Raw genomic sequence first — 25,700 nt, 5'->3', positions numbered from 1 at the left:
CTCCTCTCCTCTCCCCCCTTGGGCTCCCTCCCCCATCTTTTACAACTACTTATCGCTGTTATCACCACCAGCAGCAGCGGCAGCTAGTTAGCTAGCTGATCGAATCACTTTGTCCTTCTCATCCGCCACACATTTGCCAACCATGGCTGCTGCCTTTCGCCAGCCCGAGGAGGCGGTCGATGACACCGAGTTCGTCGATGATCACCATGAGCACCTCAGAGACTCCGTCCACCGCCGGCTACGGGCCAACTCCGCCATCATGCAATTCCAAAAGATCCTCGTCGCTAACCGTGGCGAAATTCCCATCCGTATCTTCCGTACCGCCCACGAACTTTCCCTGCAGACCGTTGCCATCTACTCCTATGAGGATCGTCTGTCCATGCACCGTCAGAAGGCCGACGAGGCCTACATGATCGGTCGTCGCGGTCAATATACCCCCGTCGGTGCCTACTTGGCCATCGATGAGATCGTCAAGATTGCTCAGGAGCACGGTGTGCACCTGATTCACCCCGGTTACGGCTTCTTGTCTGAGAATGCCGAGTTTGCTCGGAAGGTCGAGCAGGCCGGTATTGTCTTCGTGGGCCCCACCCCGGAGACCATCGACAGCCTCGGCGACAAGGTCTCTGCCCGTCAATTGGCCATCAAGTGCGGCGTTCCCGTGGTCCCCGGCACGCCCGGTCCCGTGGAGCGCTACGAAGAGGTCAAGGCCTTCACCGACACCTATGGCTTCCCCATCATTATCAAGGCCGCCTTCGGTGGTGGCGGTCGTGGTATGCGTGTCGTCCGCGACCAGGCCGATCTGCGTGATTCCTTTGAGCGTGCTACCTCCGAGGCCCGCTCCGCCTTTGGTAACGGTACCGTCTTCGTTGAGCGTTTCCTCGACCGCCCCAAGCACATCGAAGTCCAGCTTCTCGGTGACAACCACGGTAACGTCATCCACCTGTTCGAGCGTGACTGCTCCGTCCAGCGCCGTCACCAGAAGGTCGTCGAGATCGCTCCCGCCAAAGATCTGCCCACCGATGTGCGTGACCGCCTGTTGGCCGACGCTGTGAAGCTGGCCAAGTCGGTCAACTACCGCAACGCCGGTACCGCCGAGTTCTTGGTTGACCAGCAGAACCGCTACTACTTCATCGAGATCAACCCTCGTATTCAGGTTGAGCACACCATCACCGAAGAAATCACCGGCATTGATATCGTCGCTGCTCAGATCCAGATCGCCGCCGGTGCTACTCTGGAGCAGCTGGGCCTGACCCAGGACCGCATCTCCACCCGCGGTTTCGCCATCCAGTGCCGTATCACCACTGAAGACCCGGCCAACGGCTTCTCGCCCGATACCGGGAAGATCGAAGTCTACCGTTCCGCTGGTGGTAACGGCGTTCGCCTGGACGGTGGTAACGGTTTCGCTGGTGCCATCATCACCCCTCACTATGACTCCATGCTGGTCAAGTGTACCTGCCGTGGTTCCACATACGAGATTGCCCGCCGCAAGGTCGTGCGTGCCCTGGTTGAATTCCGTATTCGCGGTGTCAAGACCAACATTCCTTTCCTCACCTCCCTGCTGAGCCACCCCACCTTCATCGACGGCACGTGCTGGACCACCTTCATCGATGACACTCCCGAGCTGTTCGCTCTTGTCGGCAGTCAGAACCGTGCTCAGAAGCTTCTTGCCTACCTGGGTGATGTCGCCGTTAACGGCAGCAGCATCAAGGGTCAGATCGGTGAGCCCAAGCTCAAGGGCGATATCATCAAGCCTACCCTGCTGGATGCCGCCGGCAAGCCGATTGACGTGAGCGTCCCCTGCACCCAGGGTTGGAAGCAGATCCTTGACCGCGAAGGTCCCGCTGCGTTTGCCAAGGCTGTCCGTGCCAACAAGGGCTGCTTGATCATGGACACCACCTGGCGTGATGCCCATCAGTCGCTGTTGGCTACTCGTGTCCGCACGATCGACCTGCTGAACATCGCCAAGGAGACCAGCTACGCGTACGCCAACGCCTACAGTCTGGAATGCTGGGGTGGTGCTACCTTCGACGTCGCCATGCGCTTTCTCTACGAGGACCCCTGGGACCGTCTGCGCAAGCTGCGCAAGGCCGTGCCCAACATCCCCTTCCAGATGCTGCTCCGTGGCGCCAACGGTGTCGCCTACTCATCTCTTCCCGACAACGCCATCTACCACTTCTGCAAGCAGGCCAAGAAGTGCGGTGTTGACATCTTCCGTGTCTTCGATGCTCTCAACGATGTTGACCAGCTCGAGGTCGGTATCAAGGCTGTGCAGGCCGCCGAGGGTGTCGTCGAGGCTACCATCTGCTACAGCGGAGACATGCTGAACCCCAACAAGAAGTACAACCTCGAGTACTACCTGGCGTTGGTGGACAAGATTGTCAAGTTCAACCCTCACGTCCTTGGTATCAAGGATATGGCCGGTGTGCTCAAGCCCCAGGCCGCGCGCCTGCTGGTTGGCTCCATCCGTGAGCGCTACCCCGACCTTCCCATCCACGTCCACACCCACGACTCTGCCGGTACCGGTGTGGCCTCTATGATTGCCTGCGCTCAGGCTGGTGCTGACGCCGTCGACGCTGCCACCGACAGCTTGTCCGGTATGACCTCTCAGCCCAGCGTTGGTGCCATCCTTGCCTCTCTCGAGGGCACCGAGCACGACCCCAAGCTCAACCTGGCCCACGTGCGTGCCATTGACTCCTATTGGGCACAGCTGCGTTTGCTGTACTCGCCCTTCGAGGCTGGTCTGACCGGTCCCGACCCTGAGGTCTACGAGCACGAAATCCCTGGTGGTCAGCTGACCAACCTGATCTTCCAGGCCAGTCAACTCGGCCTGGGTCAGCAGTGGGCCGAGACCAAGAAGGCCTACGAGGCCGCCAACGACCTGCTTGGCGACATTGTCAAGGTCACTCCCACCTCCAAGGTTGTCGGTGACCTGGCTCAGTTCATGGTCTCCAACAAGCTGACTCCCGAGGACGTTGTCGCCCGTGCTGGCGAGCTGGATTTCCCCGGCTCTGTCCTCGAGTTCCTCGAAGGTCTCATGGGCCAGCCCTTCGGTGGCTTCCCTGAGCCTCTGCGCTCCAAGGCTCTGCGTGACCGCCGCAAGCTCGACAAGCGCCCCGGTCTCTATCTGGAGCCTATTGACCTGGCCAAGATCAAGAACCAGATTCGGGAGAAGTATGGCTCAGCCACGGAGTACGATGTGGCCAGTTACGCCATGTACCCCAAGGTCTTTGAGGACTACAAGAAGTTTGTGCAGAAGTATGGTGATCTGTCCGTCCTGCCTACCCGCTACTTCTTGGCCAAGCCCGAGATCGGCGAGGAATTCCACGTCGAGCTGGAGAAGGGTAAGATCCTGATCCTCAAGTTGCTGGCTATCGGTCCCCTGTCCGAGCAGACCGGTCAGCGTGAAGTCTTCTACGAGGTCAACGGTGAGGTCCGTCAGGTAGCCGTTGACGACAACAAGGCCTCCGTCGACAACACCGCCCGCCCGAAGGCCGACATTGGCGACAGCAGCCAGGTCGGTGCTCCCATGAGCGGTGTCGTCGTCGAAATCCGTGTCCACGAGGGCTCAGAGGTCAAGAAGGGTGACCCCGTTGCCGTTCTGAGCGCCATGAAGATGGTGAGTCTGCATCTCTTGCGCAAATACTACCATATCAAGCAAGCTAATAAGATTATTAGGAAATGGTTATCTCTGCTCCTCACAGCGGAAAGGTCTCCGGCCTGCTCGTCAAGGAGGGCGATTCCGTCGATGGCCAGGACCTCATCTGTAAGATCGTCAAGGCGTAGAGCACGAAAGAGCCCAAAGTCGAAATTACGAATGGATGAGGTTCTACTGTCTTGTATACAGGCCGCGTACACGGGTTATTGTATGGAGATATGAAAATGGGAATGACTTTTTGATGTCTGCTTAGAGCGTTTATAATGTCTGGGTTGGGGTTTAGTGTCTGTTGTTTATATTTCTTGTCAAACGAATCTATTTTGAGCACAATGAAGGTGCTATACTAAATTCTACAAGCTCATCGCATGTGCAGTTGCCATCTAGAATGCACCTACTCGAAGTGTGGCGGAATATGGAGTCGTGTCAGTCGTGTGTCATAACAGTTTGGCAGCCTACAAAAGTCAAGTCCCAGATGGACGATTTACAGCACATGGATCAACATTCAACAGTCCGTGTCGTCTCATTAGAATTTCGCAAATTTCGCAGCAATAGCGCCCTCACCGGGCTCCCCCACCTCTCGCAACGCCCTCCAGACCCGCATGGCCTCGTCCCACAGGCCGTCCTCGCAGATCTGGACCGACCCATGGGGCCTGAGAGTCCTCACCTGCCGGTAATCCCCCGTTCCCCAGCCGATATCCGCATGTGCGTTGCCCCGGACAAACCTGGTGAGCGGGTCGATGAACGCCTCCCGCACCATGGGCTTCTCCTCCGCTTGCAGCGCCTCCCCGTTGCCCCAGAACCAGATGTATTGGTCTGTTGCGTGGGTGACGCCCCACGAGGCCGGGATCGTCTGGTCCGCGCACTTGAGCCGCTTCTCGATGCGGTAGCGGTAGAGTAGATGACCCGCTTTGCCGGCCGCGAGGGCGTGGACGAGCCCGCGCTGCGTCTTGTGGACCTGCATGTCGGCGTAGATCAGGCCGAAGGCGTCGGTGTGCCAGTTTTCGCAGCCGGGGGGAAGCTGACCGCGTGGACAGTAGATTTTAATCAAGGTGTCGGCGATGTGACGGGGGTAGTCGGCTAGGAGACGGCGGTGGAGGGATTGCAGGGTGTTGCTTTGCGGTGGGTGCCATGTTGCGTAGAGGGATCGTTCGTCGCAGCATTCGCCGAGCATGATTCGGATGTTTCGAGCTGCGATCTTGCGGGCGAAGGTGCCGTTGTCGAAGGACTTGAAGAGAGATGGGTCTATGAAGGAGCCGTCGCTGGTTGGGCGGAACTCGTGCAGCTCGATGCTGGTTGCTGCGTCGAGCAGGGTCTTGGCTGGGACTGAGCGGAGACGGGACAGTTTTTCTGTCCAGGATAGGGACATGGGAATCTTGAGGGCGGAGAGAAGCTGGTTGAATTGGACCTGCGCTGCTGCTGCGTTTTTGGGCTGGACGGCGGGTGAGTTGGACCAGATGCAAGCTTGTTTTACAAGAGATTGTTCTGGAGACAGTCGTAGGTCGTAGGCCAGCTGATAGAACACCGAGTAGGCTCCTGGTACACGGGAAATGAGGACGGGTATTCGAAAAGATTGGAACGAGACTCACCAGCCGAATAACCAGATATGGTGATCTGCGAAGGGTTACCCCCAAAGAGAGCGATGTTGTCTCTGGTCCACTCTAGTGCTAGACGCTGATCCCAGAAGCCATGGTTACCCACAGTCTCTCCTACAGAGGCGGCATCTTGTTCAATTTCCGAAGAGGAAAGGAAACCAAAGACTCCTAGACGATACGCGGGCATGACTATGATGGCATTGAAGTCCGTCTCACCCAGGAGAGCAGCCGCCGAAAAGGTGTTTGGAGTACCAAACTGGAGAAAGCCGCCGTCTAAGACGCGGAAAAGTTAATATATATCCATCAAAGGTACGATCTGTCCCTTGTGATAGCCATAGAAGACTCACGAATAAAGACAAGAACCGGCCATCCTGTCCGCTGTTAGCAAACCAGTCAGGACGGTGGTCGAGAAGGCACCTAGTTCTCAGCTGACATACCTTCCTTGGGAGGTTCCGCTACAGGAAGCCACACATTACACTGGAAGCAGTCCTCGCTCCATTCATCCCCAAAAGAGAGGTTCATGAATGGAGGTTGCGGACAGACGCCTGAAAGCCTGTCACACTGACCGGGCTGATCCCGGGTGCCATAGGCGTAATTCGAGGGCAGTCTGCGGGCTCTACACCATCGCTGAGAGGGAGCAAAGCCATAGCGGATGCCACCAAAGAAGCGACAAAGGGGAGTATTCGTAGCTTTCCTTGCAACGGTAACGCCTTGGACATAGCCTCGGTGAGCGAGTGACTTCACATACGGATGTCGAGTGGTTTCCATGTCAATCTGTGATTCTCAATCCAGTTTCTGCTACTCTCTGAGTACATTTTCTTGTGTCTCAACCGATCATAAATGATAGAATATCTGACTGCCATTATATATAATGAGGCCTATCAGCGGGGATTTCCCCGGCCTGGTGACGATAAGCCACCTGATAGCCGAGCAGCTGAGCAAGGTGAAGAATACATCCAAGTGAACGAATCTCGAGGCAACATGAGAGGAGGTGGATGCACTTTCGTCGGCAAAAGCGACGGGAGAGCCAACCAGGAGTTAGAGATTAAGAGTGGCATACTTTCATCGCAGTGGACAGCTTTGCCGGTCTTTGCGGGGAAAGTCAACATTCCGCGTCGGTGTTAGAACTGGAGGCCGATGGGAGCCTGAGGCAGCAACTGCTCGCTTGTTGGGAGTGTAACCATTCCGCTAGAGAAGGACGAGCATTGTCGATGATTTCATTTGATGTGACATGTTGATAAGAAAAGAGCAGTCCGGATCTTTCCATTCTTCAAGTCGGGGACAAAACCATGCTGATCTCTGAATCACGCCTGAAAACTAAGACAGGTCCCAGGCATCACCAAGTTATGCTCCTGATCTGATCGATGAATGCTTATCGCGATCAGAAACGGTATCAACCGTATCCATCCAGATCAGTTGGCATGAGACACGATCGATATCAGATACATATTCCATTCGCATCGAGTCAGCTCCCGTTTAAGCCAATATGTATCCATGGATGAAGGGAGCAGTCTGAATCGATCGAGATTCCCCGCATCAAGAGAGAATGTGGCACCTGACGTCAGCTCGTCTGCCCCAGACATTCTGCTTCATCGAGACTCTGCTTCTGCTGGACCGAACATCCCGAAGTCTGATTGAGTACCTCTCTATGGATGATTATCCCTCATCGGTGATTCGCCTATCCGCTGTCGTCACTAGAGCATATCCATCAGTGCTGCCATCAGCAGACCTGGACCCTTCTGCGAAGATGATGAATCATTGTACCATTCTTTGCTTTATGGAATTTGCTGGGATGATGACCAGCTGCGAGCCATCATTGGATTAATCCGTCTGTATTTGCCCCAAGTAAGCTCCTGGAAGGGCGATTGAGAATCACGATACATCATTCCATCCGAGTTTGTTTCACTGCTTTAGGGCAGTATGGATAGCTAGCTTACCCCTCTCGTCTGGAGACGCCCCCCTTGTCTACGGAGAGTCGGGTATATATATATACACCAATCAGCCGTGGGGGATCATACGATAAAGCAGGCAAACCCCGAATTCAAACCACATTGCATAGTCGTAACATTTGGTGAGTGACATTCTTCTAGCATTTCCATTTGCTATCTTCCTAATCCCCGGAAGGATGTGTGGCGTCTGTCTATTATTCTTTGGTTAATCCTCGACACTCTGAACCATCTGCTACTCTTAGATATCCTCGCTCTGATTGTCCTCCCCCCCAAGAATAGCACTGATTCGATTGATACTGGAGCCTCATCTAATTAAACACACTTAGGAACCAATCTCTAGCCAACAAGCTCTCGCAGCTCTCAGTCATTCATCCAAAATGAACAACGGATCCCAAAACCGCAACTGGCATGGAACTGTAGGTGACCGCTACGAACATCACAACGTCTGGGTTAGAGGCGGCGCTATCCAAACCCTGCCCGCTAGAAGACCCTCTGTCGACATGGACGACAGACATGTACGTCTGTTCAGTTTCCTAGAAACCATCGTTCAAAGCATTTCTTTCATCATCATCTTTGTTTTTAAGTCCTTCGATGCTAACAATGGACTAGGGCTCAACGTCATCCGAGTCGTCCACCACTTCTGCCCATGGAGCAAGCCCTCCACGCACTGGGAACGAGGAGCGGAGGCGGTCAAGCGTGGGTTCAAGTCTCTTTGGAGGCTTGACCAGCACGAAGCGGAATACCGCTGATCCTAGCATGGCTGCTCGTCGGCAGAGTTGGAAGGAGCAGCGTGAGCAGGGTGGCTTCTTCTCGAAGCTCTGGGATGGATACACCAGGGGCCCTTGATGATTGAACCGATATGCATGCGAAGGAAAAGAAAGGGAAATTGGAATTGTCTTGTACATGTTAATGCAGTGCATACGGAGCTATGTCGATATCTTGACGACATCAGAATGGAGATTCACCGTCTTCCTTGATACTGTTTCCTGCAGCAGAATTGCGCTGCTGATTCTGATTACAGTGCCAGTCAATGTCATGGGTTCCTGAATAGTAGTGCATATTCCATCGTCTATATCCGATAACCGCTGCCTGCAATTGGCGTTCCCATCATCAAGATGTTGTTGTATACCCAGTCAATATAGTATCGCTGTAAAGTGAAGTGATGTTGATGAGTTGGCGAAATACTACGGGTCTATACGAGCGTCTACGCAGTGCAAGAACACCCTACATGAATGACCTACGACAGTGCTAGATAGGCGTCCGTTCTGGTACCAGAATGGCATCAGAAAAGGGTTGGGCGACCCAAGTCCTACGACTTCAACCCTTGGACTGCCCAGACATAGGCACAACCAAAAGTGTTCCTTGACGGAAGCACTCTGGTGACAGAGATTGACCCCCACGACAGGAGGACGAGCCCACGGCAAGGAACATCCCATGAGGAGCGAACAGACTCATGGGAGCATCATGTAAAACTTTTCAACAATGGTTATGCGGAAAACATCACCCTTTGTGAAGCCTTCATTGTGAAAAGTGGATGCGTTTTGAAATTGTGGATTGATATTCCTAGCACGCCTATCCATATGCCGTGGTAGAAAGAAGCATTTCAGAGCAGAGCGGCAATATAGAGAAACGCCCGCCTTTTTTATCGATTCATCATAAAGCACACAACCCCAAAGCGTCCCCCCAGAAGACCCATGGACGGAACATTTACCGGACAATGCCGTCGAAGCGGTTCTTGAACCACTTGATAGTCTCAGACTGGGTGATCTTGTGGCTGGAACCGATGCGAGACTTGCAGCGGCGGCGCTTGGCAACACGCTCACCAGGACGAGTCCTAAAAGACATCAAAGTCAGCCCTGAACTTGACTGGCAGTTCAGGGGAAGCCAAAACCAGAACCGAGGGCCACTCACATGCAGCAGTAGAAGTCCATACCGTAGATACCGATACCAGGGTCGTACTTGATACCGAGATCGATGTGCTCGCTGATACCGAAGCCGAAGTTGCCGGTCTCGGAGAAGTTCTTCTTTCTCAGCTCGTATTCCTTGACCTTGAGGCCACGCTCGAGGATCTCCTCGGCCTTGGGGCCACGGACGGTAACGTGGACGGCAATCTTTTCGTTACGACGGATACCGAAGGTACGGACAGTGTAGCGGGCCTTGCCTATAGTTTGGAAAAAAAAAGTCGTCCCATCAGCCATACTGTTCCCATGACTCTGATTTTTCTTCTTGCTCTTCATCTCCCTCCTCCTCTCCGTCGTCCAACAGCATCGAAGAAAACGGGGATCAAAATCGAAATCGGGCGTCCTTACTGTAGACTGGAGTCTGACCGCTCAGCTGCTCGAGCACTTTAGCAGCACGGGTAAGTCTGTCACCAGACTCGCCGACACTGATGTTCAGCACGAGCTTCTGGATGCGCAGCTCGCGCATGGGGTTCGCGCTCTTGTCCTTTCCGTCCGACTGCATGGCGATAAAATGTTAGAAAAATATTGTCCTTCTTCCTCAATTGTGTGGCTCTGCAGAGGAGACTGGCAACATACCATGGCGACTGCTTTTGGCGTTAAATTGGTCGACTCGTTGAGTGGAAGAATCGAAGGTTCGAAAAGTGTGCAAAAGTGTATGTGTGGGTTGGAGTGGGAAGCGAGAGCCCTTAGCGTCTTGGCATGGTCGTTTGGCGCTAAGCGCAGAGCCGCGTCTCGATCACGACTCCCGTGCCAGCGGAACGATAGAGTCGGAGAGCTTGCTGTAGCTGGATTCTCCAATATCTACGGGCGCATAAGCTCAAAAAAGTGGATGATCAAGTAGAGGAGTCTATCTTCTACTGTCTCACTACATTCTTTGGTTTTATTCTCAAGTCGCATTCGTGCGCGCTGCCCAGCCAGCATGGCCGCCAACAAGCAGGGCAAGATGGTAAGTTTTCGTCATGCTGTTCCCTTGGTCGTTTCTCTTGTCGAAGACGATTCTGCGGTCTTTTATAGCTGACACTGTGCTTCGCTTGCAGCAAAACCTCGTAAGTCATTGATTCGATGTCTTTTCTAGACCTCGCCATCCCGCCGAGTCTAACGTTTCGTGCAGATCAACTATCGGATGAGGATTACCCTGACCGACGGCCGACAGATGACGGGACAGATGCTCGCATTCGATAAGGTAAATTCTACCAAGCGCTTTTCGACTCATATACATGCAGCTGATAACAGTACTTTTTGACTCACAGCACATGAACCTCGTACTCGCAGACACAGAAGAATTCCGCCGCGTCAAGCGGAAGTCCAAGCCAGCTGCTGGACCGTCGAATGCTCCCCTGGTCGAGGCGGAAGAGAAGCGAACTCTCGGTCTCACAATTGTACGCGGTACTCACGTCGTTTCCTGCTCCGTTGATGGCCCACCTCCCGCCGAACCCTCCGCGCGACTTGGAACAGGTGTGCCCGGCGCTGCAGCTGCAGCTGCCACTCTTGCTGCTGGCCCAGGAATAAGCAAGCCCGCTGGACGAGGTCTTCCTGTTGGTCTCGGAGGCCCCGCTGCTGGCGTTGGAGGACCACCACCGCCCCCTGGTGGCTTCGGTGGTTTCCCACCTGGTGGTTTTCCTGGAGCACCTCCCCCGGGATTTGCTGGCCGTGGAGGACCCCCTGGAGGACCTCGTGAGTTCTATCTGTTTTGAAGAGTTTTTTTTCTCGAAATGCGAAACTAATTATCTGTATCTAGCTGGCTTCGGTCCCCCACCTGGATTTGCGCCTCAGGGTGGTCCTCGTAAGTCTCCAATGTTCTGAATGTGGTTAACCAATTGCTAACTGGGTTCGATGCAGCTGGTGCTTTCCAGCCTCCACCAGGCTTTCAGCCTCCCGGACAGGGCCGGGGTTTTCCTCCGCCAGGCTTTGGCGGTAGATGATTAATTGGTTTGCGGAACGACACGATGGCATACATTATCCCGGCCGTCAATTGAGTACGGCAAGATTATGAGGCTAGGAAAAGCAAAAAGGGCTCGCCATGATCGCAAGTCTATCCGACAAATAGATACAGCACACATATCTCTATCAGGCAAACGGCGTTGCGGCGTGTGCGGATGCTGGAAATGTCCCGACGAAGAACGATCAACTCCAGGAAGTTGGTCTAGGATCGACAAGCAGTAATGCTAAATATGTCTAAAGTACCCATTACACTAGTCAATTCATAATATGTCTTCTGCATTGTTTCTTCAAAAGCTCTTCATACTGCGTGAAGCTCGTAGTCATATCAAGTAAGGACTCACGTGACATATCTGGTTAACTCCGCGCTGCGATTCCGCGGTCGGTAGCACAACATGCCTTGGTCAGCAAAAGGGCCAGTCTTGATACTTGTCTTTGGACGCCTTACATCTGCCTCATCGAATAGATTGTTCAAGATGGCCGCTGCAATCAAGGCAATCAATGCTAAGATCCGTTCCAACAAGGTTCTGGATTATGTCTGCTCAACACGTACGTACAATGCCTCACCTTGACACCACCGAGATCGGCCTGCCCTGGATGGGCGACGGTAAAGATGAAAGCATATTCAGGTTTCTGATGGCTTTTCACAATCGATTCTGCGATGTTTTCTTGTTCTGACGAAAATGTGCATGAGAATCGCTGACGAAGTTTTATCAATGCAGACTTCTGGGGCCCTGTCTCGAACTTCGGTATCCCCATGGCTGCTGTGATGGACACTCAGAAGGACCCTGAAATGTACGTCGTGATCGTATCCCAGTTCTGTGCTTCGCAATATGAATTCAATGCCCCTATCTCGCACTGGAATGTTCTCATGTTGCCCTGAACCTCCCAGCTACTTTGCATCTCCTGCGCAGATATGAGTCAACTCGCTCAACTAATGCTCGAACAGTATCTCCGGACAGATGACTGCTGCGCTCACAGTCTACTCCGCAACCTTCATGCGTTACGCCCTCGCTGTCTCTCCCAAGAACTACCTCCTCTTCGCCTGCCATGCCATCAACTTCTCCGCTCAGCTGACCCAAGGATACCGTTACCTGAACTACTGGAAGTATGTTCTCTACTCACCCTCTCCAAACCTCCTGTCCCCTGTTCCTTCGTCTTCTCTCAACACAGCCACCGGAAATGTAACTGACAAGCCCTGCTTAAATCTAGCTGGGGAGGCCGGGAAGCCAAGCTCGCAGAGGCCGCCAAGCTGGGCAAAGAAGCCGCTACCAAAGCCGGCGCGTAAGCGACGTGATTCTCCCGTTTTGATCGCGTGTTTCTTGGTTGTCCCGGCTGGATGCCGTCCCTATATAATCTTCCTCTTTCTCAGCAGTACTTAGACCTACCTACTCCAAACGAATTCAAAAATGGATCTCGGGTGTCGACTCGTTCGAGGATTGCCAGGCGGCTTCTATCGAGCAGAGAATAGTTTTCTCAGCTCTGATCAACCCTGCTACATAAATGAGATCGTCAGGTACTTCTGGAGGCTGTACATAGTCTTTCTTGCAAAATTGAATGCTTTGCACTGCCACTGATTGGCTGTTTTTGATAGTCTCGGCAGGGTGACTGGCTAGCCTTCTTAGAGCTTGATCTCAGGAGATTTGAGTAGTGCTTGTCACATCTGAGTCTGAGCACATCAATTACTCTCATATCTCGCTTGTTACTAGCAACCTCTACGCAAGGCTGCTAGACTCTAATGATATAATGATCTAACTATTGACACGCATGGCAGAAGTGCATATGCAGGCTTGCTCGAACATGAACAATGATATAAGGATAGAAAAGTGATATGAATCGCTTGCTCTCTAATCAAAATGCCAAACAGCATTGGATCGTGGTCGTCTCATATCTAAATAGGTCGCGTACACCAAATGGAATAGTCGTAATAGAAACTTGTATCGATCTGCGAATCATGAATCGCAGTATCCTGGAGGCTTGGTGTTGTCAGAGTTCACCCAGTTGTTAAGTGTCAATGCAGTAGTATATATGCAGGAAATGACTCCGAAGCAGGAAAGAGCGATGTCGGCGATCTGCTGGCGCCTTGATTGCGCACAAGCTTTGAGATGAAGGAGTGGCTGTTGAACCAAGAGTCAGTAACTTTAGAACTTCAGGAGTTCCGGTTGCTCGAGACGTACCGGGTATACGTAAATCAAAGGAACGCAGGCGAAGCTGCCGACGAGTGAGACAAATTTGTCAAGGTCATCCGCTCCGCCCCAGGCGACAAACGCGCAAATCATGACCAGAAAGAAGCGGAAGCAGTTTTTCTTCCACTTGATCCCGGGGTTATACTTGCCACTGCGAGTGAAAAGTTCATTTTCCATGATTCGAATGGCGGGGAAGAGTTGTAGGGGCGTGCTCAACAGGATTGCTAATGAATAGAGAAACTGGACCGCGTTCACGAACTTATCGTCCTGAGGAAGATTGAGAATGACCACGGTTTGCGTCGCGGAGCCATAGGCTGCATAGCTGAGAGCACCAGCAGAGAGGAAAACAATTGTAATGAGAACCATGACACCGGCAAGGACGCCTGGAAACCGATGGGGCTGCTTCATTGACTCCTGAATTGGGATAATCAAACCGATCCCTTCGTAGGTGAAAATAGCAGTGCCAATAAAGAGAGTCCATGTGGATGGGTTGAATGCTTTGACATCCGAAATACCGCCTTGCGAAACGATAGTCGCAACGTCGTAGTAATAGAGATAGATGAGCCCCAATAGGATAAACACATCTGCCACAAGCGCGGTGAAACCCAACTTTCCAATGTCACGAATTAGCGAAAGAGGTAGAAATATGACCAATTGCATCAGCACCATGAACTTGATGTCGATGAACGACTTGCATTTGCTGACAGCCAGAACGAAGGCCTGGAGGTTCTCAGCGGTAAAGACAATGTATGCGGAGACAAAACCCAGTTGACTGAGAACAATAGATCCGAGGATGACCCGGCGCATATGCTTTCCGAAGAGCGCACCACCAATGTCACCGAAGGAGCCTTCGATCTTCAAGCGGGTGTTGACCAGAAGGATGAAGCAGTAGAAGCTGAGTATGGATACAGCAAGCAAGACCAAACTGCTGAATAACATCCCACCATTCAAGAAAGCCCTCGGCAAAAAGAGAACACCCGTGCCAACAAACGATTTGAGCAGAAGTAGAGATGCTCCAGTCGTTGTGTTGGTTCCCGTACCACCGCGCGGTTTTGGTTTACGCTTCTTCCGGCCAGGAGTTTCTGGTCGGAGCAAAGCGGACTCTTCTCCAGGTTCTCTGTCTTCTGCTTCGTCCCATGGTTCTGAGGAGAAATACTCATCAGGCCCTAGAACCTCGTCGTCCTCCTCTAGCTCTTCTCCCGCGAAGTGACCGTACAGGGTGAGAAACTCGAGGAAGCTGCTGGTATGGAGCTGATGATGAGTCGTTGGCGCTCTTGCGCGGCCGTCGGTACTTCCAGGATGAGGGCTGCCTGCAGTCCTTCGTATGAAGTCTCTTCTGAAACCTCCTGGGACCCGTATGGTATTGATGTCCATGGTTTCCTCCTCCGGCGTAGGCCTACTGAGACTGAAACTCTTACTTCGCAGAGGTTTTCGTACAGAATTCCCGGCTTCTGCATCCTCCGCCCACCTATAGACCTGTCTTGTAATGTCTCCTCCCTGCAATTGCAAGCTAGAGAATTCATCATCGGTGTTGCTTGCGATGTCCCCAAAGTTATTGGATTCGACAGCATTCTGCGGCTGTACAAGGTGTCTCTTCACAACCTCAGGATCCTCATATGGCGCATTTGAGTATATGGAGCCTTCTCTTCCCATTTTGTTGTCAAATGAGCCATAATTTGACCTCACTGGCTGATTCAGTAAGGCGGGGGAGTCGGTTCGTCTCGGTGGAGTTCCAAGTCTCGGAGGTGAGCGATCAAGACTTTCCTGAAGCGCAGAGGCGATCATCGACTGTCCTGGGCCTGGTAGCGAGGCTGGGTTATCCACCTTGCGGAGTTCCTGTCCGTTACCTGTCGCAGACTGGCTTGGTACAGGTACTTGTCTGGACGAATATGAGGTTGAAGGGGAAGGAACTGGCGACGCTAGTCGTGCAATAGAGGCATGTCTTGACCCGACGTCTGCTGCAGGAGATACCGAAAGCATAGCTGGAGTTGACATAGGAGTCGACCGATCTGGTTGGGATGATGGTCCCTCCCCATTGTCTGTTCTCCCCACTGACGCCATTTCGCAATGGACTAGACAAGCAGCAGATGAGAATACTGAGAGGTAGAATGGGCCCGGTACAACTCAACAATACAAAGCGGAGAATTCTCCCGAGTGTTGACTAGCCGTGAGGGCAGAACAGGAGAGGGAACGCGACTTGGCGTGGAATAGGGTCGTATTTTCCGCCGAAGCGATGCCTCGCTTGTATAAAAATATCCTGAACGTTATATTCCAGAACTAATGAAGAGTGGTAGTGTCCATCCTTCGATAACCTCATACATAGATGGAATGATAACAACAAGCCAAAGGAAGGCGATGAAGGACGCATGGGACGTGCCTGGTGACTAACGGGGAATTTGCACTGTTTGTCTTCTCCCCTGGGTGAGGTCATCGCCGATCTTCCAACCATTTGGTTTGCAGCGATGCTAAGTCAATTGCTTCATTCCGAGCTGGATCCTGCCGAATTTTCGAATCTGTTGATCACACCAATGCTTTCGTTTTTTAATAACATGTTGCTGTTCCATCTTGGTCAAAGGCTTCACTGTTGATACGCTCTTCTGTTGGGATCCTCGGCTGCGGCCAGTGTGCTATTGAAGGGTGGGGGACCCCACTGCGATAAGGTGTAGGATTTTGTTTTCGATGAACGACGGACCAAACAAAAGCAACCCGGCGTCGATGTCCAGGCGAAGGCCGAACTTTTCCACGCGAAGTGCTGAAGAAGATGTATCCAGGTTGGATCCAAACGACCCAGCCCAGGCATCTCCTGAGGAGAACAGCAGGCTCCTCAATTGGCGGACTGCTCTCTCGTCCCGTCCTTATGAGCCGCTGAATGCCTCTTCGCAAACGTCAGATCATCACCGTCATTCGTTGCCGACCAGCTTTTTTAGCAGTATCTCTTGTTGGTGGGACGGTCGAGACAATGGGAGGCGGGATTCCGCTGCGGGCAATGTGGCATCCAATGTCTCCCGCTCTGCAGGACCACTAAGAGATTCGAGTTCGGATAAGAAGGAAAGAAATGTGTCAGCAAATCGTGCATCGGAGACTGCACATAAGCTTGGGACATTTTCTGGAGTCTTCGTGCCGACAACATTGAATGTGCTCAGCATCCTGATGTTCCTTCGGTTTGGGTTCATTCTCGGGCAAGCTGGCTTACTTGGAATGCTAGGTCTGTAGTATATGCTGTCTCGAACAACTTCCTCCATTTGGAAATACTGCTGACGAACGCAGGACTTCTTGTTGCCTCTTATACAATCAACCTGGTAACAACGATGTCTCTCTCTGCCATCGCAACGAATGGAACCGTAAGAGGAGGCGGTGCATATTACTTGATTTCTCGATCACTAGGACCTGAATTTGGTGGCTCGATTGGAATCGTATTCTACCTAGGCTATGTCCTGAATACTGGCATGAATGCTGTCGGTCTCGTTGACTGTTTTACACAGAATTTTGGCACGGAATCGGGCAACTGGGCCAACTTTCTTGAAGAAGGGTTCTGGTGGCAGTACCTATGGGGAACTATCGTCTTGGTTCTATGCACTGCAATATGCCTGGCCGGGAGCTCCATGTTCTCGAGGGCTAGTAACGGACTGCTAGTTGTTCTACTCGTGGCGACATTCAGCATCCCAGTTTCAGTGGTTGCCATGAAGCCTTTCAGCGACCCCAAGCTGAACATTGAATTCACGGGCATTCGCCTGCAAACTTTGCTGGAGAACCTGAAGCCTAGGCTCACGAAGGGTGCCGCTGGTAGCCAAATCCATGGGCGAGAAAATTTCCAAGACCTCTTCGGAATCTTGTTCCCTGCTACAGGCGGAATATTCGCTGGTGCCAGCATGTCGGGTGACTTGAAGAATCCTAGCAAATCGATACCCAAGGGAACGCTGTCTGGACTGGCACTGACGTTCGTCACTTACGCACTTGTGATCCTCGCAATGGCTGCCTCAATAACCAGAGATTCATTCTACAAGAATACCAACGTCATCCAGCTGGTCAATGTTTCCGGCGTCGTTGTCCTGCTGGGGGAGTTTGCAACATCGTTCTTCTCCTCCTTGATGGGAGTCATTGGTTCTGCGAAACTCCTCCAGGCCATTGCGCGCGACAGTCTGCTTCCTGGGCTGGGAATCTTCGGCAAAGGCAGCAAGAAGAGTGACGATCCGGTGTATGCTATTATTTTGACTTTTGTATTTGCGCAGCTTACAATGCTTTTCGACATCAACCAGATTGCATCCTTTGTTACCATGACATACCTGATGACATTTTTGGTTACGAATTTAGCGTGCTTTCTTCTGAAGATTGGCTCCGCGCCCAATTTTCGGCCGTCTTTTCACTACTTCAACTGGCAGACTGCGGCAGCCGGAACTTTGGTGTGCGGTGCCAGCATGTTCTTTGTGGATGGGCTCTATGCCACCGGATGTGTTGGCATTCTCATCATGCTGTTCTTGCTGATCCATTACTCGTCGCCTCCAAAGTCATGGGGGGATGTTAGCCAGAGCTTGATCTACCACCAGGTACGCAAGTATTTGCTTCGCCTTCGTCAGGAACATGTCAAATTCTGGCGGCCTCAGATTCTGCTCTTCGTGACCAATTTTGATGAACAGTACAAGATGGTCTCTTTCTGCAACTCACTGAAGAAAGGTGGTTTATTTGTGCTGGGCCACGTGCTTGTGACAGACGACTTCTCTGCCGCAGTGCCAGAAGCTCGTCGTCAGCAAAGTGCATGGACAAAGTTGGTTGAGTACTCTCGTGTCAAGGCCTTTGTCAATATTGCCGTGTCTCCGAGCGCAGAGTGGGGCGTTAGAAATGTCGTTCTGAGTTCTGGACTTGGAGGGATGAGGCCCAACATCGTGGTTATCGATCAGTTTCGGAAAGGTCAATCGCTGGCTGAAGTTTTGCAGCTTTCCGGTCACAGAAAAGATTCCGCGAGCAGCAAACGCAACTCTCACGAAACGCATGCCGAGTCATCTGAGAATGAGGCGCAAGAGCTTGCGCTGAGCTGCAGAAGCTATGTGACTGTACTCGAGGATCTCCTCTTCAAGCTCCGCATCAATGTTGCCGTGGCCAAAGGATTCGAAGATCTCGAGCTTCCAAGCCCAGACGGACAGCATATGAAAAAGTTTATCGATCTGTGGCCTATTCAGATGTCGGCCGAGCTTGGCGCAGATCATGAGAGCAAACAAAATGTCCTCACGACTAACTTTGATACATACACCCTCATCCTTCAGCTAGGATGTATTCTAAATACAGTCCCCTCGTGGAAGAAGACGTATAAGCTTCGGGTAGCGGTATTTGTGGAATACGAGACCGACGTTGAAGACGAACGCGGAAGGGTTGAAGCCCTCCTTGAGAAACTTCGAATCGAGGCGGAAGTCCTGGTCTTCTGGCTTGCATGTGGGGACTTGAAAGCGTATCGCATCATCGTCAATGGTGATATGAGCCCGGATACTAAGGAAGCCCAGGATCATGTTCACGCTGTCCTGGAGCATGAAGAGTGGTGGCAGGAGCTGCAACGGTTTCGCAATAACTCATTTAATTATTCCCCGGAAAGGCCGGGTCAAGGCAGCCTCGCGAGCCTACCGGAAAGAATGTCCAGCTGGAGTGGTGCATTGGGCCACGAATTGACAAGGTCGCAGAGTCAAATGGCTGGCGGACTGAGGAAATTTATGCAGTCCCGGCGACGGCGATCTATATCGAGTTTCAAAGGGCTTGGAGGAGTCAGTCTAGGCATGAAGACGCATCGCCTACTTGATTCACTCGTTGATTACGACAGCAGTGCAAGCGAGAGTAGCAGTGATAGCGATTTTGAGCCGTACGCTAGTGACGACGACGGAGAAGAGGGACCCCTGGAGACTGATGATCATAATTCAGAAAGTCATGATGAAGCCATGACTTCGCCTAAGACCGAACAGATATCATCTCAAGAGATCACAGTCAAGCCAGATATTCCATCCATAATCACTACGGGCGAAGAGGCCTCTCCCAAGAGCAAAGTCGGGCTTACCCGGCCAACCATCAGCCGCTCACCATCCAGCAACCGATTCTCTTCCTCACCCATACCTGAAGCAAGAGTCAACACAGAGGAAGGCGCAGGCCCATCCATTATGTTTGCGCCAAGCTCATCGCCTCCGCGCTTCTCGAACCGGCTGGAATCAATCTACACCCGAGGTTCCTCCTCGGAGACCAGAAGAAGTGCTTCCGGATATCCCAACCAGGCGTCTGTCCCTCTGTCATTCAACGATCTTCCCAGCCGTGCACAGCACCTGATTCTTAACGAACTGATGGCCAGGCAAAGCAGTCAGACGGCCGTCATCTTCACCACATTGCCTTCCCCCTCCGAGGGTACTGCGCAAAGCGAAGAGACGAGCGAGTCTTACCTGAGTGACTTGGAGGTATTGTGGCAAGGACTGCCACCCTGCCTGTTGGTCCATAGCAATAGTATGACCGTGACGATGAACCTGTGATGATTTATTTGACTTACAGTTCTGATGCTACATCGCGTTGAAGCACTGCACATATACTTGGCAACATGATTCATTCAATACATCTGGCACACGAATATAGATACAGATAGATGATAATTGACTATGATATAGTAAGATGACTGCTTTTTCGTGTCTCCTTCATATTTACTATTGTGGGGGGCGAGTGTCAGCACATAACGCAAAAATACTGCTGAATGGGTGTGTTTTGTGTCGTAATAATGTAATCACATTACATATGCAAGTCAGCTGCAGTCAGCTGCACAAAAGAAGACCGAATTCTTTGACAGAAACAACGGACGCTACATTGAGAGATTCCGACAGTAAGAAGGAATGAAAAATATCCCATTAGGTACTATTCTTAAGAAATCGTCAAGATAAAGCTCCCTTGACAACACTAGGGCCCATCGAGGGCAGGTTGGGGGCGACAAATGACAATTTGCCTGCGTGTTATTGGGCCACAGCACAAGCTGTCTGTATTACCTTAGTTGGTAAACTCCAAAGTGGTGGCAGATGGATAAAGTACCCTTGAACTGCTCCTCCAGTTCTCATTCGAATCCCATGGACTAATTTCTCTGCTAATCATAGTATTCTGTACACTGTCCACGCGAATAACATTCCAGTCGCTTATCCCCTCTAATCCTCTTTCGTCATCATCCCTTCCTGTCCTCTCGGCCCCCCCCCCTTTCCTGTCGCATCGCCGATAGCTCGAATGGGCAACTCCCGTGGACGCCGAACGAACGGCAGCATCAAGGCTAGCAAGGGTACCCAACGTGGTACAGTGTCCCACCTATTGTCAGAGCAGCCCGTTGGGGCACGACCCAAGGTCTCGATAGTCAGCAACGACGACAGCCAGGACAGTTCTGACGGCGGCGCATCCACGACTCCTTCCACGACCGAATCCACCATCAAGCCCGCTATCAACGGCACGAACGGCACGAACGACACGAAAAGAAATATGGCGAGAAAGCCCTCATCGCCAATGGCTCCAGCCTTTATGGTGTCGGCGCCAGGCAAGGTTATCGTCTATGGCGAGCATGCCGTTGTCCACGGCAAGGCAGCCATGGCTGCGGCCATCTCCCTACGGTCCTACCTTCTCGTCACGACGCTGTCCAAATCGCACAGGACCATTACAATGAATTTTCGGGATATCGGTCTGGATCATACGTGGGACATTGACGAACTGCCGTGGGACGTGTTCCACCATCCGTCCAAAAAGAAGTTCTACTACGACCTGGTCACCTCCCTTGATCCTGAACTCGTCGCCGCAATCCAGCCCCACGTCGATGCCGTGTCTCCAGGAAAACCAGAGGATGTGCGCAAGATCCATCGCCGATCCGCGTCCGCGTTCCTTTACCTGTTCCTTTCTCTGGGTTCGCCGCAGCACCCCGGAGCGATCTACACCCTCCGATCCACCATCCCCATCGGCGCCGGTCTCGGCAGCAGCGCAAGCGTCTGCGTCTGTCTGAGCGCTGCGCTCCTTCTCCAGATCCGTACCCTCGCCGGTCCCCATCCCGACCAACCTCCCGATGAGGCGGAGGTGCAGATCGAGCGCATCAATCGCTGGGCGTTCGTCGGGGAGATGTGCACGCACGGGAACCCCAGTGGTGTGGACAACACGGTCTCCGCAGGCGGCAAGGCCGTGGTGTTCCGACGAGAGGACTACTCCAAGCCACCGACCGTCACTCCGCTCCTGAACTTCCCCGAACTACCTCTGCTTCTCGTCGACACACGACAACCCCGCTCAACCGCCGCCGAAGTGGCCAAGGTGGGCAAGCTGAAGGATGAACACCCGGTCGTGACCGACTCCATCCTGGACGCGATCGACAAGGTGACCCTAGCGGCGCAAGAGACGATCCAGGAAATCAACACCAAAGGTATCTCAGACCGGACGCTGGAGGACCTGGGTACCCTGATCCGCATCAACCATGGCTTCCTCGTATCGCTGGGTGTTTCGCATCCCCGCTTGGAGCGGATCCGCGAGCTAGTCGACTACGCCGACATTGGATGGACAAAGTTGACCGGTGCTGGAGGCGGCGGGTGCGCAATCACGCTTCTCCGTCCGGACATCAAAGAGGAGGCTGTCCGCGACCTCGAAGAGAAGCTCTCCGCCGAAGGATTCGAAAAGTACGAGACGACATTGGGAGGCGACGGCATCGGTGTTCTCTGGCCGGCTGTGCTTCGCAACGGCACCGACGAAGAAGGTGGCGAGGAGATTGACCAGCAGAAGTTCGAGAACGCAGTCGGCACCGAGGGGATCGAGCGTCTCGTGGGCGTCGGCGTCCAGGAGAAGCGGGAAGGATGGAAATTCTGGAAACGGTCGCCTCGTTTCTCATGATGCCCAATCGAATACTTTGCATCCCTTTTTCTTCCTTTCCAAAAATTTCGGCACGTTTCCCCCCGTATGCGACAGGAACCTTTGCATGATATGCCTTTAATCAGCGATTTTCTCTAAGCATTCTCATTCCGCCAAGATCTTATATCTTCGTTTTTTGTATTATTTTTCATTGGTCGTTTATGATGGTGCCTGCTCTTCTTCCATGGCGCTTTTTCTTTTTCGTCTTTCGCTTCTTTCGTCACTTCCTGTTTAAGCACTCCATTCTTCGAAGGTTGAGTTTTAAGACCGTCATGGGAGCATTAATGTCGAGGATTGAGCGCTGAACGAACTTAGAGATCCAGGGAATCGCATGAGATAGCCATGAATTGCCATAATTTACAGTTACACAAGCACATCTAATGGTGCAATGGTTCCCAAACACCTGGACACAACGCAATTGGCAGTCATATGTTCAACAGCCCATTGAACAACATCGTAGAAATATCGTTAATTGGGTATCGCTCGAATCTCCCCATCAGAGCCATGTGACCCTCACCCAAGGCTGTCAGCCCATCGTCGTCTCCCAGCCCTTCTCAATCATGACATCCATCCAGTATACGTTACAGTCCCCGGCATCCATTCGTCTCCACACCTCTTGCACAAGTTGAAGGCAGACGCTGATCGGCTTCGGAGGCAGAACATGCATGAAGGAGGTCAACCGTCCGAGAACGAAGCGGCGCGTCCTGGAGACCTCGATGGCATGCGACGAGAGATGGGGGCCATCTACGTCTAGAGGGATCTCCGACGGCGTTACACGCGGCAGGCGGAGTTCGCTACTTGACGCGACGAGCAAGAATGGTTGGAGACATCTGGTGCGGGATTCGAGTGGAATGGTCTTGAGGCGGGACAGAGTGGTGAGTGCGAATTCGGTCAGCCAGCTGGTGTAATAGGAATCTGAGTCGGTTGTGCTTGATGCTGCTGGTTCGGACGGCACATTACTTTCCGGCGGTGCGAAGGGAGAGTCGGAGAACCAGGGCATGCTCTCGAGATTTAGGTCGGCGTCCAAGCAGAAGAAAGGATCGCGTGGAGCAGTAGCGGATGGTTGTTGGTCTGTCTGTGAAGACGACGTTTGATTGGAAGGAAGTCGACGGCGAAGTAGATCGGGGAAAACTCTGTACAGCTGCAGGAGGCCTGTACAGCGGTACACCTCAGCCATGGTGAGAAGATGCCAGACTGGTGTCTCATCGTCGCCGGGACTGACGATTTCGCCCTCCGTGGGATGAGCGAGGCCAAGCAGTCTTTCTTCCAGCTCTCGAGCCCTGGTAATGGCCATCTGCGCTCGGTCGATGTCTGCCTGGGAGGTGAAGTTCCTGGCGCGAACTCTCTTCCTCTCCGCGCGAATTAATCTTCCCACTTCTTGTACGGTGAATTGGGTGTCGCGGGCGATCCCCGTCCAAGGATGGGGCACCCGCTGCAGGACGACTGATTCACCTATCCCCGAGGCAGATTTCCCGGACAACACGGCCGAGTCGTCCGCGACAAACGACAGAAGCATCTCCCAGTAGATGAGAGCCTCCTCGAAGAATTGGTGGTTATTACCGCGATTGTGGCTGGGAGTTTCGGCGGCCTTGACATCCAGATGCTTCCGAAGTAGGTTGAAAAAGGAGACGCCCAAATCTTTGGAATCGTGCCAACTGGCGGTCTGGCCCAGCATAAGCAGTGCCAGGAGGGACTTGTCGTCCATGGTAGTCTCTTTGGAAATGATCTCCACTGCTTCGTTGCGCATGCGTTGTCCCAAGGGGCCGAATTCCGGGAAATCGTTCACCAGGGTGGCTGCTGCCATGCTTTGCATAGTCTTGCACATGGCCAGAGAGGAGCCCCAGAGACGTGATACAGTCGACCGGAATGGGTTCATCTGACTGTCATAGCTAGAGAACAGAGCAGCTACCTCCTTGAAGTAATACTCAATCAAGGTCCAAGAGGGGTTGTTCAACGGTTGAGGGATCGAGGTCAAATTGTGTGGAGGCGGCTTTGGATGGGACGAAAGATATGTGCGGACGATCGTCGAAGGCGAGAAATCGGGAAAATGATGAGAGCTATCCTGAAGCACTGGTGCTGCTAATGAAAAGAAGCTTGTGACATTCGTTGGCGGTCCGAAGTCAAGTACCGAGCTGTCCCGTCGTGGCACTGATATGGCAGGCGATGCTGACGCTGGTGACGGAGGACAAAGATCTGTCAACTCAGGCAGAGAGCCTGTGCTCTGGAGATCCCATAGATTATCACACAAGACACTGCCGCCATTCCCTTCCGAAGCTCTTGTTTCGGAAGGTTCTGGTGGACCATTCGAATTCAAGCTGCTACTCTCCAGGGCCAACGGGACCTGTGGCAATGAATTGATGAAGACTGGCGTTTTGGGTGAAGTTGAAGGTCGCCGATCTGGAGATTGAATTGACCTGGATACGGATGCTTCAGAAATGCTCGTTTGATCATTGTCGGGCTCTTGAAACTTGGTCACCCAGCGCAAAGATTGAACATATCCGGGGCACTTCACCCCTAGACGGGTACATCGGCTACAGTGTGGTTTTTCTTCCCCGCATTTGACCTATCGCAATGTTCAGTCATGATAATACATCATTTCATTGACAGAGTCGAGGATCTATGTGATGGGAATAGGTTGAAGATATACTCACCCTTTTGCTCTTACACCTAGCACAACCGTTGCGGGACTTCTTGACTCGTCGCATAACGATTCGAGATCCAACCTCATCGGCGGAGACAACGACAAAGCGGATAGGTTGTCATTGAGAGAATGTTGGGAGCGACTTGGAATCTCCCCGTTATCGCTCAAAGGAAAGCAAGTCATCCGGACAAGATAATAATAGATAGGTCACTGGCTGAGAGAGTGCGGGGAAACCCTGTGCTTATCAGCAGGCGGCGTCCAATAAGAGACCAGTTGGGACGTTTGCCTGTTTGGGCTAAGTTGAAGGCTATCAGGGAAGTATATGAATCATGAAGTTTCTCAGGACTATGCATGTCGCTTCATTGATCCCCTGCTTTCCGGTGGTGGCACAAGTCCCTTTGGTAGCAACTAGCTTGATGATGAGATCATTTGGACTGGTGAATGGAAACTGGTCAAACAAGGAACAGGTCAGCATTGCTACTGCAACAAAAAACAGCGTTTGTACCAACAGTTGTTCGCAGATCCCTGCGAAAGCAGATAAAAGCATTCGATGCAAGGAGTGCCACAGGGGGATCTCTTTCATCTCAGCGACCAGAAACGCACATGACAACCAAAAAGGATGAAGTTCGTTGTTCTTACCTGAGCGTAGGGCTCCATGACAACTCGCTTAACTCGACCTATTTCCGTATATGCAGTCCGATTGCTGCGAACAAAGAAGAAAGAATCATCAGACGAGTCGTGGCTGTGGATGAGGAAAGCAGAGAGGAAGAAAGGAAGGATGTTTGATATTGTTGTCTTGATATTGTTCGGGTTCGCCGCCTGAGGCTGCCACAACCCCACTCCGCCATAATTATCCTATGATTATGATCTTATTCTTATCGTTGTTTTCCAGATGAATTTCCTCCTTCTA

At 52.5% G+C, this 25,700-nt stretch overlaps 10 protein-coding genes across 10 annotated transcripts; 6 read left to right on the top strand and 4 right to left on the bottom strand.

Moving 5' to 3' along the window:
* Positions 1–142: 142 nt before the first annotated feature.
* CDV56_106677 (pyruvate carboxylase) lies at positions 143–3,783 on the top strand (the record flags this gene model as incomplete). Its single annotated transcript, XM_026760296.1, has 2 exons — positions 143–3,616; positions 3,676–3,783. 2 exons carry the CDS (start codon positions 143–145, stop codon positions 3,781–3,783), a joined length of 3,582 nt encoding a protein of 1,193 aa, XP_026612635.1.
* A 395-nt stretch (positions 3,784–4,178) lies between these two features.
* Positions 4,179–6,015, bottom strand: CDV56_106546 (putative carboxylesterase; the record flags this gene model as incomplete). Its single annotated transcript, XM_026760165.1, has 4 exons — positions 4,179–5,188; positions 5,242–5,520; positions 5,595–5,618; positions 5,685–6,015. 4 exons carry the CDS (start codon positions 6,013–6,015, stop codon positions 4,179–4,181), a joined length of 1,644 nt encoding a protein of 547 aa, XP_026612634.1.
* Positions 6,016–7,573: 1,558 nt separating this feature from the next.
* On the top strand, positions 7,574–8,042 carry CDV56_106406 (uncharacterized protein; the record flags this gene model as incomplete). Its single annotated transcript, XM_026760025.1, has 2 exons — positions 7,574–7,711; positions 7,806–8,042. The coding sequence occupies 2 exons, from the start codon at positions 7,574–7,576 to the stop codon at positions 8,040–8,042; spliced, it is 375 nt and encodes a 124-aa protein (XP_026612633.1).
* An 861-nt stretch (positions 8,043–8,903) lies between these two features.
* On the bottom strand, positions 8,904–9,659 carry RPL11 (60S ribosomal protein uL5; the record flags this gene model as incomplete). The annotated part of the gene is made up of 3 exons (XM_026759933.1): positions 8,904–9,030; positions 9,108–9,357; positions 9,506–9,659. 3 exons carry the CDS (start codon positions 9,657–9,659, stop codon positions 8,904–8,906), a joined length of 531 nt encoding a protein of 176 aa, XP_026612632.1.
* Positions 9,660–10,076: 417 nt separating this feature from the next.
* On the top strand, positions 10,077–11,079 carry CDV56_106214 (small nuclear ribonucleoprotein-associated protein; the record flags this gene model as incomplete). The annotated part of the gene is made up of 6 exons (XM_026759833.1): positions 10,077–10,103; positions 10,195–10,203; positions 10,269–10,340; positions 10,408–10,831; positions 10,896–10,940; positions 10,997–11,079. The coding sequence occupies 6 exons, from the start codon at positions 10,077–10,079 to the stop codon at positions 11,077–11,079; spliced, it is 660 nt and encodes a 219-aa protein (XP_026612631.1).
* A 492-nt stretch (positions 11,080–11,571) lies between these two features.
* CDV56_106125 (pyruvate transporter MPC1) lies at positions 11,572–12,383 on the top strand (the record flags this gene model as incomplete). Its single annotated transcript, XM_026759744.1, has 4 exons — positions 11,572–11,644; positions 11,818–11,890; positions 12,045–12,203; positions 12,308–12,383. 4 exons carry the CDS (start codon positions 11,572–11,574, stop codon positions 12,381–12,383), a joined length of 381 nt encoding a protein of 126 aa, XP_026612630.1.
* Positions 12,384–13,236: 853 nt separating this feature from the next.
* CDV56_105957 (putative amino acid transporter) lies at positions 13,237–14,934 on the bottom strand (the record flags this gene model as incomplete). The annotated part of the gene is made up of 1 exon (XM_026759576.1): positions 13,237–14,934. One exon carries the CDS (start codon positions 14,932–14,934, stop codon positions 13,237–13,239), a length of 1,698 nt encoding a protein of 565 aa, XP_026612629.1.
* A 1,062-nt stretch (positions 14,935–15,996) lies between these two features.
* CDV56_105611 (putative cation chloride cotransporter) lies at positions 15,997–19,775 on the top strand (the record flags this gene model as incomplete). Its single annotated transcript, XM_026759230.1, has 2 exons — positions 15,997–16,486; positions 16,549–19,775. 2 exons carry the CDS (start codon positions 15,997–15,999, stop codon positions 19,773–19,775), a joined length of 3,717 nt encoding a protein of 1,238 aa, XP_026612628.1.
* Positions 19,776–20,505: 730 nt separating this feature from the next.
* Positions 20,506–22,131, top strand: erg12 (mevalonate kinase; the record flags this gene model as incomplete). The annotated part of the gene is made up of 1 exon (XM_026759050.1): positions 20,506–22,131. The coding sequence occupies one exon, from the start codon at positions 20,506–20,508 to the stop codon at positions 22,129–22,131; it is 1,626 nt and encodes a 541-aa protein (XP_026612627.1).
* Positions 22,132–22,675: 544 nt separating this feature from the next.
* On the bottom strand, positions 22,676–24,854 carry CDV56_105213 (uncharacterized protein; the record flags this gene model as incomplete). The annotated part of the gene is made up of 2 exons (XM_026758832.1): positions 22,676–24,712; positions 24,801–24,854. 2 exons carry the CDS (start codon positions 24,852–24,854, stop codon positions 22,676–22,678), a joined length of 2,091 nt encoding a protein of 696 aa, XP_026612626.1.
* Between the last annotated feature and the right edge of the window lie 846 nt (positions 24,855–25,700).

Source organism: Aspergillus thermomutatus (assembly GCF_002237265.1).
Source record: "Aspergillus thermomutatus strain HMR AF 39 chromosome Unknown NODE_164, whole genome shotgun sequence".
Classification (NCBI taxonomy): Eukaryota; Fungi; Ascomycota; class Eurotiomycetes; order Eurotiales; family Aspergillaceae; genus Aspergillus; species Aspergillus thermomutatus.
The sequence above is the reverse complement of the archived record's forward strand: the minus strand, read 5'-3'. Positions and strand labels throughout refer to the sequence as shown.